General features: G+C 44.5%; 1 protein-coding gene across 1 annotated transcript in view; it reads left to right on the top strand.

Moving 5' to 3' along the window:
- Positions 1-14,487, top strand: part of EDNRB (endothelin receptor type B) — a 61,174-nt gene that overhangs the window by 22,204 nt on the left and 24,483 nt on the right. Inside the window, exons 3-4 of the mRNA XM_029603043.1 lie at positions 9,631-9,743; positions 10,787-10,991. Coding sequence (XP_029458903.1) covers positions 9,631-9,743; positions 10,787-10,991 — 318 coding nt within the window. The remainder of the gene's footprint in view (positions 1-9,630; positions 9,744-10,786; positions 10,992-14,487) is intronic.

Genomic DNA, 14,487 nt, shown 5'->3' with positions numbered 1-14,487 from the left:
AGGGAGAAATCCCTCTCAGGACCCCGCTGGACCACCAGGGATGTTAGTAAGTCTTAGGAAGGGATTGGGATGGTGGGGGGGGGGTTGTATTCAGTATATTATAGTAAATTTTAATGCTTGGGGTGGGTTTTTTTAAGCTTCGTTTTCCCGTGTCGTTTTTTGGGCCCATTTCGTTTTTACCCGTTTAGTTTTTGTTCGTTTTTCCAAAAAACTAACCGAGGAAAAACAAACTTTACCCCGAAGCATCCAACTCAAAAAATGACCCGGTAGAAAAAAAACAAAGCTCTTCTCTATTGCCAATACACATCAAGGTCACCACCTACCTGACATTTTTGGTTACTGAATCCTTCTAGACACCCCTAGGGTGTTGCAGATAGCAACAATAACAACTATTGATTGATTTCTACAACATTGCACACTTCCTTTCTGTCTTGAGGGCTATCTATTGTACTCACATTGCTAAAAAGACATTAAGAAACAATGAGGCTACTTACCACAACTGCAAGGGCTTCTACTCTACCTCAATATGCAAGTGGTCTGCAATTCCAAGGGGATTATCATCAATGTCATAGCCAGGTTTCCAGGATCCAGTCACACCTACATCTTCTCATGGTCAGAAATTCATGACATTTCCAGGAAGGGCACATCATCAGGCCTGGCATCTAGGTAGGAATGCACTTCTCACTACTACCACATAGCAACTAACCTCTTATTTTTGTCTTCCTCATATCTATGTGGATTGACAGTATTTGCCCAGGAGGACCACTCCAGTCGTATCCAATGAACTACCTCCCTGCCCAACACTAAGTGTTATCTAACTTTGCTCTTTTCTATGTTCTCCCCTACAGGTGATAGAGAATATCCACTCATAACCTGGCTCATGATCCTACTCACTAACCCACAGATCACTACAGATGTTCACTACAACAGGACCCAACAGAAGAGCAGGGGATTAATAGAGAGAATGTTTGGCATACACAAAACACATTTTCACTGCCTGGATAGATCTGGGAGCTGACTTCTCTTCAACTCCACTAAGATCTTTGAGACCTTTCTAGCATGCTGCATATCCTAGTCAAAACCAGAGGCCTGCCTCCTCTAGAGGGTCTAGAAGATAATCTGGATAAAGAAAAGGTGGAGGAGGGATGCAACCTGAGTTAGGAGGATTTGCAGGAGATAAGCTCATCAGCAGGCTGGACAGGGAAGGAACACTCTGATACAAAGACATTTCAGAAGGGGAACGTGTATTTATTTACATGATATGCCCAATATATTGAATACTATATGCAATCAATGCTTCCTTGGCTACCATCTTTTTCTGGGTGGAACTCAGCTGCCTTTGCCTGTCCCAGTTTTGTACTCCTCCATGGTGGTATGTAATTGCAACTGGCGCTGCCTCAGGGGGCCTAGAAACTGGGGGCTTTGGCATAGGTTCATAGCAGTTGGAGGGGCCTGGAGGGCTCTGAGGCTGCAGAGAAGATGGCCTGTAAGTAGTTGTGGGTATCTTTTCTTCATCCAGTGAGGTGCCATCCCAACTGTACCCACGGAGAGGGGGGAGAATCTCTCTGTGGTGGTGCCTGTGAAGCTGGAGGCAGCACTGGTACAGGTGGTATTGGCATGCAAGAAGACAGAACAATCATAGGCAGTGGTGGAGCAAGAGGAAGAAGTGGCAATGGGGCAGGTGGAACTCCTGCCTGGGGAGTCATCCAGAGTTTTGGTGCAGCAAAGGTTGGTGGGGGCTGTATCCAGGGAGCAGTGGCTAGCAAGGAGTGTTCCATGCTGGTGGTGGCTGGCAGGGTGGCATCATCTGGGGCAACTCCTTCCACATTGCAGTTTGGGCCTGCTTTTCATTCCACATGCCCCTCACCTCCTGCACATGCCCTGCATCTCCTCCTGCATGACATTCCTCAGATCTTGGATGCCATGCCTGAGGCCTGCTATCTCCTCCACCACTCTAGCGTTGACTTGCAGCTTGCACGCCTCCCCTGGCATGGACTGCACCTCCTCTTCTTTTGCAGAGACAAGGTCTTCCTTTGCTGGGCTGCTCTTCCCATTGCCAGTTGCATGCCACCAGATATCTAGTGTGAAGGACTGAGTGTGAGATGGCTGGGTCTCCTCCTCTTCTTGCTCCTGCTTTCCCATGATTGAGAAATTTATCACATAGCACTTGTAAAGCACCAGCAGGCATGGACAGAGAGAGTACACTCACAAATTGGCATGGCTTTTGACTGCTGGCCCTATTAACCTTGAGAACCATTTCATATTTCCAATAAAAACATATCTATATGTAAGGTGGTGGCCTTTTTCTGACCCATGGAGAATTTCACAGGCTTTTACAAACATGCTATATGTGACTTTAGGTGGTCTGAGTGTCCTCAGTATGACAGAGGTCTCATGAAACCTAGCCTGTCTGATGTCAGCATTATGTCAGTGTGCAATGGAGGAGCAGCAGCACTCCCCATTAGAAAAAAAAAAAAGGTGAGTACTGAGTGGCAGTACAGGATTGCTATCTCTACAGATGAGAAAAATTGAGAAGGGTTATAGCAGGGCTTCCCAAACCTGTCCTGGGGACCCCACAGCCAGTTGGGTTTTCAGGATATCCACAATTAGTATGCATGAGATAAATTTGCATACCATGGATACTCAATATATCCAAATTTATCTCATGCATATTCATTGTGGATATTCCTGAAAACAAAACTGTCTATGGGCTCCCCAGGATAGGTTTGGGAAGCCTTGAGTTATAAAATAGGAGTTCTGGAAGTTTAGAAGAATGCAGAGAAAAAGAGGGTCCAACAAGTTGTGAACTTATGTACAAGGACGTGTAAGAGGGAGGGCATCCTTCCAGGGAATGGTCACCAAAGTCTAAGTCTGATTCTGCTACAAGCAGTTCTAGCCTGTAAGGAGAGAGAATAAAACCCAGGAGGAAAAGTTTTAGATAAACTTACGTCTATAGGGATGGGCCAAGGTAGAAGTGGTACCTGTTCTAAAGACCTGATCTATTTTTGGGTCAGGAGGTGAAAAGAAATAATGTTATTGTGTAACGTACATTAGAGGTACTGCAGGAACACTTTACAGAAATGATTCATGTTTTCAGATTAATTCCCCAACCATTAATCAGTGAAGCATTTTATTTACTACAGCAGCACAGTGTCATTTTAGAGAGATCGATTAGTGAGCAGGAAAGGTCTGTGATTAAAATAACATTATGGCCATGAAATTACTCTGCTTTTCCCCCCTGTGCAGGAACCCTTGGAGGTCATGAGACCATGCATGGTTCAAGCCCTCCATATGTGCCCATATGCCCACAACTTTAACTAGATGCAGGGCCGGTGGAAGCACTAGGCGAACTAGGCGATCGCCTAGGGCGCTGAGCATTAGGGGGCGCCGAGCCGCTGACGGCCAATGGCCGCCGGTGGACGTCATCCCAATAGCGGCTGAGCAGTGAACTACTGCTATGCTGTGTGCCGGATACACACAGCAAGAAGATCGGCGGGGCCGTGGTGGAGCTCAAGTCACCACGGCCGGAAGAAAACAATCGCGTCTAAACATACTGGTGCTCCAGCTCCTTCCTGCCCGCGCGGCCCCGGAAGAAAAATGTTGCCGGAGCCGCGCGGGCAGGAAGGAGGAGGAGCATCAGCCAATGCAGGAGCTTCTCCTCCTTCCTGCCCGCGCGGCCCCGGAAGAAAAATGTAGCCGGAACCGCGCGGGCAGGAAGGAGGAGGAGCATCAGCCAATGCAGGAGCTTCTCCTCCTTCCTGCCCGCGCGGCCCTGGAAGAAAAATGTTGCCGGAGCCGCGCGTGCAGGAAAGAGGAGGAGCATCAGCCGCGTACAGAAGAGGAGCAGCGCGGCTCGAGAAGTCCGGGGCCGCTGCAGAGCCCATCCTGCAGCGGCCCGTGAAGAGGAGGCCCAGAGGTGAGAGAAAGACTGAGGGTTTGTACAGTGTGTATGTGTGCGTGTATGAGATGAGTTGAGAGACTGTGTGTGGGAGTGAGGACCTGAATGTTTGCAGAGACAGCATGTGAGAGCCTCTGTGTGTGTGAGAGAGACAGCATGTGACAGTGAGAGCCTGTGCTTGAGCAAGACAGCATGTGGGAGTGAGAGAAAGCCTGTGTGCCAGAGTCAGACAGCATGTGCCAGTGAGAGACTGTGTGTATGAATGATTGTATGAGAGAGAGCATGTGACAATGAGAGCCTGTGCTTGAGCAAGACAGCATGTGGGAGTGAGAGTTAGACAGCATGTGCAAGAGAGAGACTGTGTATACATGATTGTATGAGAGAGAGCATGTGAGAGTGAGTGCCTGTGTATGTGTGTGTGTGTGAGAGAGAGAGAAAGCATGTGAGAATGAGAACCTGACTGTGTGTTTGAGGGAAGAAGACAGATGGAGAGAAAAGAAATATGTTATAAAAGGAATTGGCAAAAAAATAAGAAAGGGAAGGTGGAAAAAAAAAAGCCTGTGACCAACTAATTAGAAAACTAAGATCAGACAGCAAATGTAAAAAAAAATAAATTATTTTTTACTGATTGGAATATGTAATCTTTGGGAATGTGCAGGAGTAGCACTTTCTCTATGCAGATCTCACAATGTACGAGATCAGCATAGAGGAACTAGAAGTCCATGGGGCCTGCACAGAGGAGGCAGCAGAATGGGCTTCAGTGCCAATAGCAGCAATCCGCACCTCCGCAATAGCCATACAGCAACAGTGACAGTGGCAGCAGAGGAATGAGAGAGGCTCTGAGGTTGCTGGCAAAAGAAAGAGAGGGGGTCTCTGCCTTTAGTGTGTGCATGTGTATGAATGGGAGTTTGCCTGGCGGTGTATGTGTGTGAATGCATGGGTGCCTGCCTGAGGGTGTGTCTGTGTATGAGAATGAATGGGTGTCTTCCTGGGGTTTGTATGTGTGAGAATAGATGCCTGCCTGTTTGTGCTGTATGTGTGTGTGTGTGTGTGTGTGTGTGTGTGTGTGAGAATAAATTTGTGCCTGCCTGGGGGTCTGGGTGTGAGAATGAATGTGTGCATGCCTGGGGGATGGGGAGGGAGTGGTGTGAAAATGAATGGGAGCCCGCCTGGGGGTCAGTGTGAGAATGACTGGGAGCTTGCCTGTGTGTGTGTGTGTGTGTGTTTGTGTGAGAACGATTGGAAGCTTGCCTGGGAGTGTGTGTTTGTGTGTATGTGAGGGAGCCAGTGAGAGCATGAGTGTGTATGAGAAAATCCAGGGGAGTAAGAGTTTGTGTGGGGGGGGGGGGTGTGGAGGGGGAGAGAGTGCCTTAGAGCCTGAGTGTGTCAGTGTCTGTGACAGCGAGAAGTTATGGTTGGGTATAAGAGCATGAATGTGTATGTATGTGACAGTGTATGTGTGAGAGAGAATGGACATGTGAGTATGTGTGAGAGAGAGAGGATAACCTCAATCAAGAGCTCCCATGTATGGACAGCAGGGGCTTTTTAAAATCCTTATTAGTTTTAATTATTGTGTGTTATTTGATATATGTGCTGTTTTGAAATATTTTATTGGCTTTAGGAAATTGTAAAAAATGTATATGATTTTAATTAATAGAAATTCTATTTATCAGTAGTTTTAAAATATTATTTTATTAGTATGGTTTTACTATTATAACTGATGCTTTATGTTTCTTTTTTTTTTTTTGTTTTATAAGGAATGGTGGTTCTGTTTTTCCATTGTTAATACACAGAGTTTGGCTTCTTGGGGTTTCCATTTTAGTTTTTTCTAATTTGTGCTCCTTTATTTTGTATTCTGTATTTGGTGAGGGTCTGTCTCTGCTCTGTGTGTGTGACCATGATGAGAGATTCTGCTATATAGTGTCTGTATAGAGATCTATAGCAATCGGGTTTGTTTTGTTTCCTCAGTAGGTGGAGTATTGGTATTCTAGGACCCAGTGTAATATTTACCCTTGCTTATTCACAGGTAGGGTTATTGTTGTTTGAGTCCTTGGTGTTATTACTGTTATGTTATGATGGGACTGCAGTATAGATTTTGAGTGTCTTTTTTGTGGTGTTTTGTGTTAGTTCACAATGTGTCTGGTAGTGGAAGGTGTTTGTGCTGCTGTTACTGTGAAGTGACACCAGAATTTGAAAATATCTTTCAGTATGATGAGCTCTAAGGGAAACATCCAAGCTCCATTGTTTGGGGGAATTTCAGTGGATGCACAGAGTTACAGAACTGGAGGTGCAGGATTTATATTGACAGTCTGTCCTTTCCTATAAATTCCAGACTTCACTCTCATAGCCATATAGAATTAGTTGACTGAGGCTATCAACATAATTTTATAGTGTGAAACTGGCCAGCTTTTTAAAATAACGCAGAGGACCCTTTGGACTTTTTTATTAACACTTTTTTTTAATAACCAATTTTAAAGCAGGATCCATGCTATAGAGGTGGGTGAGATGAAGAAATGTCATTTTGGCTCCCCCCCCCCCCCCCCCCCCCCCAATTCTTCTGTCTGGAGACACCACTGATTTTCTGTGACCTTAAGCATTAGTACAAGAAGGATTAAGGGGGGATGCTGGAGAGGCACACAAATGCATTGGCCCCCGGGCACCGGAGACCCTTGGTGCGCCACAGGGTGCGAGCCATATGGGGCCGCAAGTGGTGGCAAAGAGGAGTGGAGTTTGGCAGGCCGCAAGCAGTGCCCAACCTGCTCGCGACTCAGAAAACCCCAGTCAGCGGGCGTGATCGAGAATGAGGTAAGGGTCGGGGCCGAGACCGGGGGGGGGGGGGGGGGGGGGGGGCGCAAGGGAGAAGGCTCACCTAGGGCGCCAAATCCCCTTGCACCGGCCCTGACTAGATGGGGACTACCTATATAAATGCATAGTACTTTATATTATTATAGCTAATACCTACAAGCAATTTATATGCCTTTCTTGTATAAACTGCTCACCTTGATTGACTTAAGGGCATGAGGTATCCACATCTCCCACACCTCTCACAGCTGCCTCCAAAATGGTGCTGAGTAGAATCTGTTCTGCTGCAGAGAAGGTGATGTGGCTTGCAGGACCCTCGATTCTCATCTTGGCCTGCCTCTGCTTCACCAGACCTTGGAAGTCTCATGACTTGTTGCTCAGGTCTTTTACACTGTGGCTATCGTGAAAGACCACATTTTAAGCCTTTGATGGATCTTCTCCCATGTCCTCTGTTTTCTGCATAAGCCAATTTTCCTGGACTCCGGCCCATACAGGATATTCTGGGCCTTCATTATGTTATGAACAAGAAGGTCTATCTCCCGTAGCTAGAAGTTGGGCTTCATAAGCAGAGCTCCCCTCCCTCCAGACATGGTGCAATTAGAATACAAGCACTGAGAACAAGCCTTTTAGTCATTTATTCACATAAAGGGGCAGGATTTGGGCAAGTAATATTTACACATATATATATTTTTAAATTGATAGCAAATGTATGTGTAATTTTTATATTTTGCATATATTGGTTTGATACTGCAACTCCTCTTTCTATCATTAAATCTATATTGTTTGACTATATAACAACAGCCATGGTAAGTCTAACTGAGGAAAAGGCTTTTCCCTACATGTTCACTGTGGTTGAGGAAGAGGGGTTACCACAGCCTGCATTCACCTACCTGCATTGTGATGCTGGGTAAGGGTTTCCATATTGGGTGAAATGGTGGTGAGATCTACACAAGCTATGCAGTGTGCTTTCCCTACATTAAAGGCTTTGCAATATCCATTGCTGGGTTGTAGAGTCCCCTACTCCAGGAACATACAGTGTTCCTGTATTGGGGCCAGGGGGTGTAGAATCACTTCTTCTAGTCTATGTAATTGCTCTATGTAATTGTTCTATGTAATTGCTCCAGGGCAAGTATTCTGTTTGTTTCACTGTAAACCGGTTTGATTTGTATCCAATGCAAGAAGATCGGTATATAAAAGCCAAAAATAAATAAATCTGTGCCTTTCTGTTTCTATGACATCATCCTATCTTTTGATGTTTTCTTTCAAAACTGAATAACATTTTCCCACCATGCTCACTCACAATTAACACTTGTGAGCCTTCTTGATCATGTTGAGGTATCACAGCAGGGAACTCGCTTGATCTGGATCCTTCTCAAATTATTACACTTGCCATTATAATTGGGCCTCCTGGATTTCTCATCGTTCTTCTTGTTGCCTTTCTTATCCCCTTCCCCTTCTGTTTCTTCACCCTCTTATTCTTTTAACAAGAGTGAGAATATATCAATGAATTTCTACTTCCATATTTTTATCTCTAATTTTATGAGCAGATGAAATTTTCAGGAATTAACGGTACAGGAATTTTCTACTCTGACCTTTGAATTTACCAGTTTTCTTTCTCTCTTCTCATTTCCTTGTTCATGATCAAGAGATCCTTGTTAGCTTGGGTCTTTTGCTTGCCCAGATCTTTTGAAGGCACTATTCTTTTTTTCACCCCTCTATACTAAAGTGCACCAAATTTTGCAAAGTGCATTTCATGTGAAAAAATGGCAACTTGCATGCCTAAATTGGACTTAGGTGTACAAGTTTCTTTTTTTAAGCTCAAATAAGACTTTGCAATTTTTTTTCCATGTAATACACATATAAGTTTACTCTTGAAAATTTTAATGCAAACTCAAAGTTAATGAGCAGCTGCTAAAATATACATGAAAAGGCCTTTACAGGCTGGTTCTCTTGAAGTTGTCCATAAGAAACTTGTATGCATAAGTATTCTACTGGCTTATTTACATACAAATCCTGGCATAAAACTTAGGGATGGAAAATTAAAGGACATTGCTTTTTTCATTTTACAATCTTTGCTATCTTGGGCTTTTATGTCTTACCAGCTAAATGCATCCTTCTCTTTGTTCTGCCTCCTCAGTATATGCGCTGTATGGACTCATGTATAACTCAAAAAAATGTGGTTCATAAATCGATTCTTAAATTTGCAGTCGCCGTATCCACAGGTCAATCCATATTAATAAATTCAAGATACAAGATTGAAATGTTCACACACTCCCCCTCCCGATTCCTTAACTCACCCACTACAATCAGCAAGATGACTTGCAGTTGCTAAGGCACATCCTCCCTCTTCCCCTGCAGTATCCCAGTGTGGCATTCAGACAGCTTCTTCCATGCACCCCTCCCAATCCCCTAACTTACCTGCTCGCTGCTATCAGAATAACGACAGGACTTGAGGTTGCTCAGGCACGTCCTCCCTCCTCCCAAGCCAGGGTCTGATTAGCACCATTGGGTTCAAAGCGTGCCACTGGAACCCCATTAACACCTTCATCTTTTTGTGACCTTAGAAATCACTTTATCTTCTTTTTTTCCTCTTTTATCCAAATGTAATTGTGTAATAGTGGCATTGCTTCTCCTCTCCTCTCCCATTTGAAAGGTTTCACAAGGTGGCTACATGTATGTTTCTGGAGTATTAAAAATCATAAAGCAATTTGCAACTATATAAAGACAAACTCTAATCATAAATTATTTCCCCTTACTAATTAAAACAGAAGGGGCTGTTTATCAACCATTGGTGATTAAAAAAAAAAAAGAAAATTGAAAATTATACTTATTGAAACCTTTTCAAAAGGAAAGGATGCCTCTGATTCACATTTCAGGTCAATAGATCTTACCAAAACCCATTTTAACATGATTTTATTTTTTCTCTTAAGCTCCTAGCAATGGATTGGCACTTTGGAGTGGTAATGTGTAAACTGGCACCCTTTGTTCAAAAGATATCTGTAGGAATCATTGTGCTGAGCCTGTGCGCCCTTAGCATTGACAGGTAAGAATTAGGGATTATTAATTATTACATTGAATGCAAGAAATAGCATGCTTGGTTTATTACCTGAAAGACATTAACTTCCATTCCACTATCAGGCTCCTAGACCATAAGGAGAACATTTTTTAATCACCCACATAGATTCAAACCCGCTGTCAGCGGGTTTGACAGCCAACACTCAATTTTGCCGGCGTCCGTTCTCGAGCCCGCTGACAGCCACGGGTTTGGAAACTGGATGCTGGCAAAATTGAGCATCCGGTTTTCAACTTGTGAGCCGCGGGCCTATTTCAAATTTTTTTTTTTTTTTTACTTTTACTTTTTACTTTTTTTTAATTTTCGGGACCTCCAACTTAATATCGCTATGATATTAAGTCGGAGGGTGCCAAGAGAAATTAGCGCCTACCTTTGGATAGGAGCTAATTTCTTAAAGTAAAATGTAAAATGTGCAGCTCTACTGAATTGTGCAGGAATACCTAATAGGGCCATCAACATGCATTTGCATGTTGTGGGTGCTATTAGGTTTGGGGGGGTTGGATGTGTGTTTTTACCCCTTACTGAATAAAGGGTAAAGCTAGTGTGTTGAAAACACATGTCCAATTGTGGGTGCACTGGACTGTAAGTTTGTACCTGAGGCAATGGAGGGTAAAGTGACTTGCCCAAGGTCACAAGCAGGACTTGAACCCTTGTTTCCTTGTTTGTAGTCTACTGTTCTAACCACTAGGCCATTCCTCCTCCCTTTTAAGCCTATTGCCCTCATGCTTTGGACACCTACAATTTAGTATTAACTTCTACATGGGTGTCTTACATGTTGGGTCCATTCAGACCAAATAATAATGCAGATGGCACATCAGTGGATATGGAAAACTTACTTGTTAACAATTTTCAACTTCATCTTAGATGCTTTGTTCAGATGGTGGTATTTAAAAAAAAAATAAAAAAGCTTGTCCTATAACCCTCAACCCCATTATGTATTAATGAATTATAAAATTGAGTTTGATTTCTCTCTTTAAACAGTTTTTTCATTAGCATTCATCTTTGGCATTTAGGTACCGTGCTGTTGCTTCCTGGAGTCGTGTTAAAGGAATTGGAGTGCCAAAATGGACTGCAGTAGAAATTGTACTGATATGGGTTATCTCTGTCATTGTGGCAGTTCCTGAAATGATAGGCTTTGATATGATTGCTATGGTCTATAAAGGAAAGCAACTTAGAGTCTGCATGCTTCACCCAAACCAAAAATACCCTTTCATGCAGGTAAGAAATCATCTATCTATCTATAATACTGCATTTTTTAACATTTTATAAAAAGCTGCTTCAGGATATATATAAAGCAACCAATTTAATACTGTAAAAACTTGCATTCTTATCAACAAAACAGGAATTTAGAATGTTACTTCATTCTTCCATATATTTGACTAGTTTTTATGAGCCAGATTTTCAAAAGCATTTATTTAGATTTATTTATTTAGAATTTTATATTCTGCTTTTTGGACTTTCGGCACTTCAAAGGAGATTACAGTCAGGTACTGTAGGAATTTCTACATTCCCAGAGGGCTTACAGTCTAGGGGTCATTAATCAAATCGCGTTAGGGCCCTAACTCCCACAATAACATAATGCATGCGATAAATAATGCATCGTGAGATGCGTAATTGTGTATGCAACTTTTAAAAATGTAGTCAAAAGAGAGGAGTTTAGGTGGAGTTTATGAAAATGAGGGGTGTTTAACATTGCATGCGATAGTGTATTGCACATTATAATGCTGGAAATAACTACGTCTTTTTTTCTGACATTATCCTGTGCGATATGCCCAAAACTGGATTTGCAATAAACAAGTATTGCAAATCCTGTTTCAGGTAGGAGAGGGAGAGTGGAGAAGGGAGAGGGAGAGAAGTGGAGTAGAGATAGAGAGAGAGAGCCTCTGGGGTGGCACACTATTTATATCATTGTAGGAGGGTCAACTAGTAACTCAAGGTGAGGTTTTGGTGGCGGTCTAGGGTTTGGGGGCAGTTTTACATGCACAATCGGAGATATGAACAGCACAGAACACATCAGAGAAGATTTGATGTGATTTGGAATAAGGAAAGGTACACAAAGATGAGATCTGTACATTGTACTCTCGACCTAGTTTGATGCACTCTCTACCTAGCTGCTATCAAGTTGCATTAAACGCATGTAAGTGGGCTTTTGAAAATTGCTATAATATATGTCATTGAATTGTCTATAGGATTTACTTGCATAAATGCACTTACAAGTGAATTTTCAAAAGGATTTACATGTGTAAATGTAACTACTATCATAGCAATTTTCAAAAGCCATTTATGTGTGTACAGTGCACTTACATGAGCAAATTCTATGGACAATTCAATGACATATATTATAGCAGTTTTCAAAAGCCCACTTACTCGAGTAAAGTGCATTTACTCTCTTAAAACCTGGTTTTATGTGAGTAAATGCTTTTTAAAATCAGGCATTTAGGGGCGGATTTTCAGAGCCCTGCTCGCCTAAATCCGCCCAAATCCGGGCGGATTTAGGCGAGCAGGGCCCTGCGCGCCGGTGAGCCTATTTTACATAGGCCTACCGGCGCGCGCAGAGCCCCGGGACTCGCGCAAGCCCCGGGGTTCTCCGAGGGGGGCGTGTCGGGGGCGTGTCGGGGGTGGGCCCGGTCATCGCTGCGTTTAGGGGGCGTGTCGGCAGCGTTTTGGGGGCGGGTACGGGGGCGTGGCTACGGCCCGGGGCGGTCCGGGGGCGTGGCCGCACCCTCCGTACCCGCCCCCAGGTCGCGTCCCAGCGCGCAAGAGGGAGGGAGGCGTAAATCCCCCGACAAAGGTAAGGGGGGGCTTAGACAGGGCCGGGTGGGTGGGTTAGGTAGGGGAAGGGAGGGGAAGGTGAGGGGAGGGCAAAAGGAAGTTCCCTCCGAGGCCGCTCCGATTTCGGAGCGGCCTCGGAGGGAACGGGAGTAGGCTGCGCGGCTCGGCGCGCGCCGGCTATACAAAATCAATAGCCTTGCGCGTGCCGATCCAGGTTTTTAGCAGATACGCACGGCTCCGCGCGTATCTACTAAAATCCAGCTTACTTTTGCTGGCGCCTGATGCGCCAGCAAAAGTAGGCCAATTTGCGCTATTTGAAAATCTACCCCTTAATGCGGATAAATGGCTTTTGAAAATTGCTACGCTAGTATGTTACATTTAACATACATAGGGGGTCATTTTCAAAGGAGTTACGCATGTAAATGTGACATACTATCGTAGCAATTTTCAAAAGCTATTTACTCGAGTACAGTGCACTTACTTGAGTAAATCCTATGGACAATTCAATGGCATATATTGTAGCAATTTTGAAAAGCCCACTTACTTGAGTAAAGTGTATTTACTCGAGCAAAAACCAGTTTTGCTCGAGTAAATGCTTTTTAAAATCTACCCCATAATTCCTATGAACATTCACCTGTATGTCATTAAGGGCCTGATTTTCAAAAGTATTTGCATGCTTAATATTGGGTTTTTCATATGTAAATGCATGTTACCTGTGTAAGTGGGCTTTGGAAAATTGCTACACTATCTGATTCAAAAGCATACATCTCTGCAATCTGCTAAATATATTTATATATTTTTCCTCTCTATCTTAGGCCTAGATTGATCAAAATGCTATAATTTTCACATGGGTAATACCCACGATAAGAAAAAGGGGTGTGGCTATGATAATTTTAGAATTGCCACAACATGTGCTATGTTAGCACTTTGCATAGGTAGTTTATTGTAGGGATGTGAATCGTTTTTTGACGATTTAAAATATCGTCCGATATATTTTAAATCGTCAAAAATCGTTAGGGCCACGATACAATACCAATTCCCCCGATTTATCGTCAAAAAATCGTAAATCGGGGGAAGGGGGAGGGCAGGAAAACCGGCACACTAAAATCCCCTAAAACCCACCCCCGACCCTTTAAATTAAATCCCCCACCCTCCCGAACCCCCCCCCCAAATGCATTAAATTACCTGGGAGTCCTCCGTAGCGGCGGTCCGTGGCTAAATCGGGGGAAGGGGGAGAGCACGAAAACCGGCACACTAGATCGTGAGGTCTTCAGCCGGCGCCATTTTTCAAAATGGCCGCCGCAAAATGGCGGCGGCCATAGACGAAAACGATTCGACGCAAGAGGTCATTCCGGACCCCCGCTGGACTTTTGGCAAGTCTTGTGGGGGTCAGGAGGCCCCCCCAAGCTGGCCAAAAGTTCCTGGGGGTCCAGCGGGGGTCAAGGAGCGATTTCCTGCCGCGAATCGTTTTCCGTACGGAAAATGGCGCCGGCAGGAGATCGACTGCAGGAGGTCGTTCAGCGAGGTCTGGAAATCTCGCGAGGGTTCCGGACCTCGCTGAACGACCTCCTGCAGTCGATCTCCTGCCGGCGCCATTTTCCGTACGGAAAACGATTCGCGGCAGGAAATCGCTCCTTGACCCCCGCTGGACCCCCAGGAACTTTTGGCCAGCTTGGGGGGGCCTCCTGACCCCCACAAGACTTGCCAAAAGTCCAGCGGGGATCCGGAACGACCTCTTGCATCGAATCATTTTCGTCTATGGCCGCCGCCATTTTGCGGCGGCCATTTTGAAAAATGGCGCCGGCTGAAGACCTCACGATCTAGTGTGCCGGTTTTCGTGCTCTCCCCCTTCCCCCGATTTAGCCACGGACCGCTGCTACGGAGGACTCCCAGGTAATTTAATGCATTTGGGAGGGGGGGTTCGGGAGGGTGGGGGATTTAA

This window comes from Rhinatrema bivittatum, chromosome 5 (genome assembly GCF_901001135.1).
Source record: "Rhinatrema bivittatum chromosome 5, aRhiBiv1.1, whole genome shotgun sequence".
NCBI classification, from domain to species: domain Eukaryota; kingdom Metazoa; phylum Chordata; class Amphibia; order Gymnophiona; family Rhinatrematidae; genus Rhinatrema; species Rhinatrema bivittatum.
This window is presented reverse-complemented; position numbering and strand designations above follow the sequence as displayed.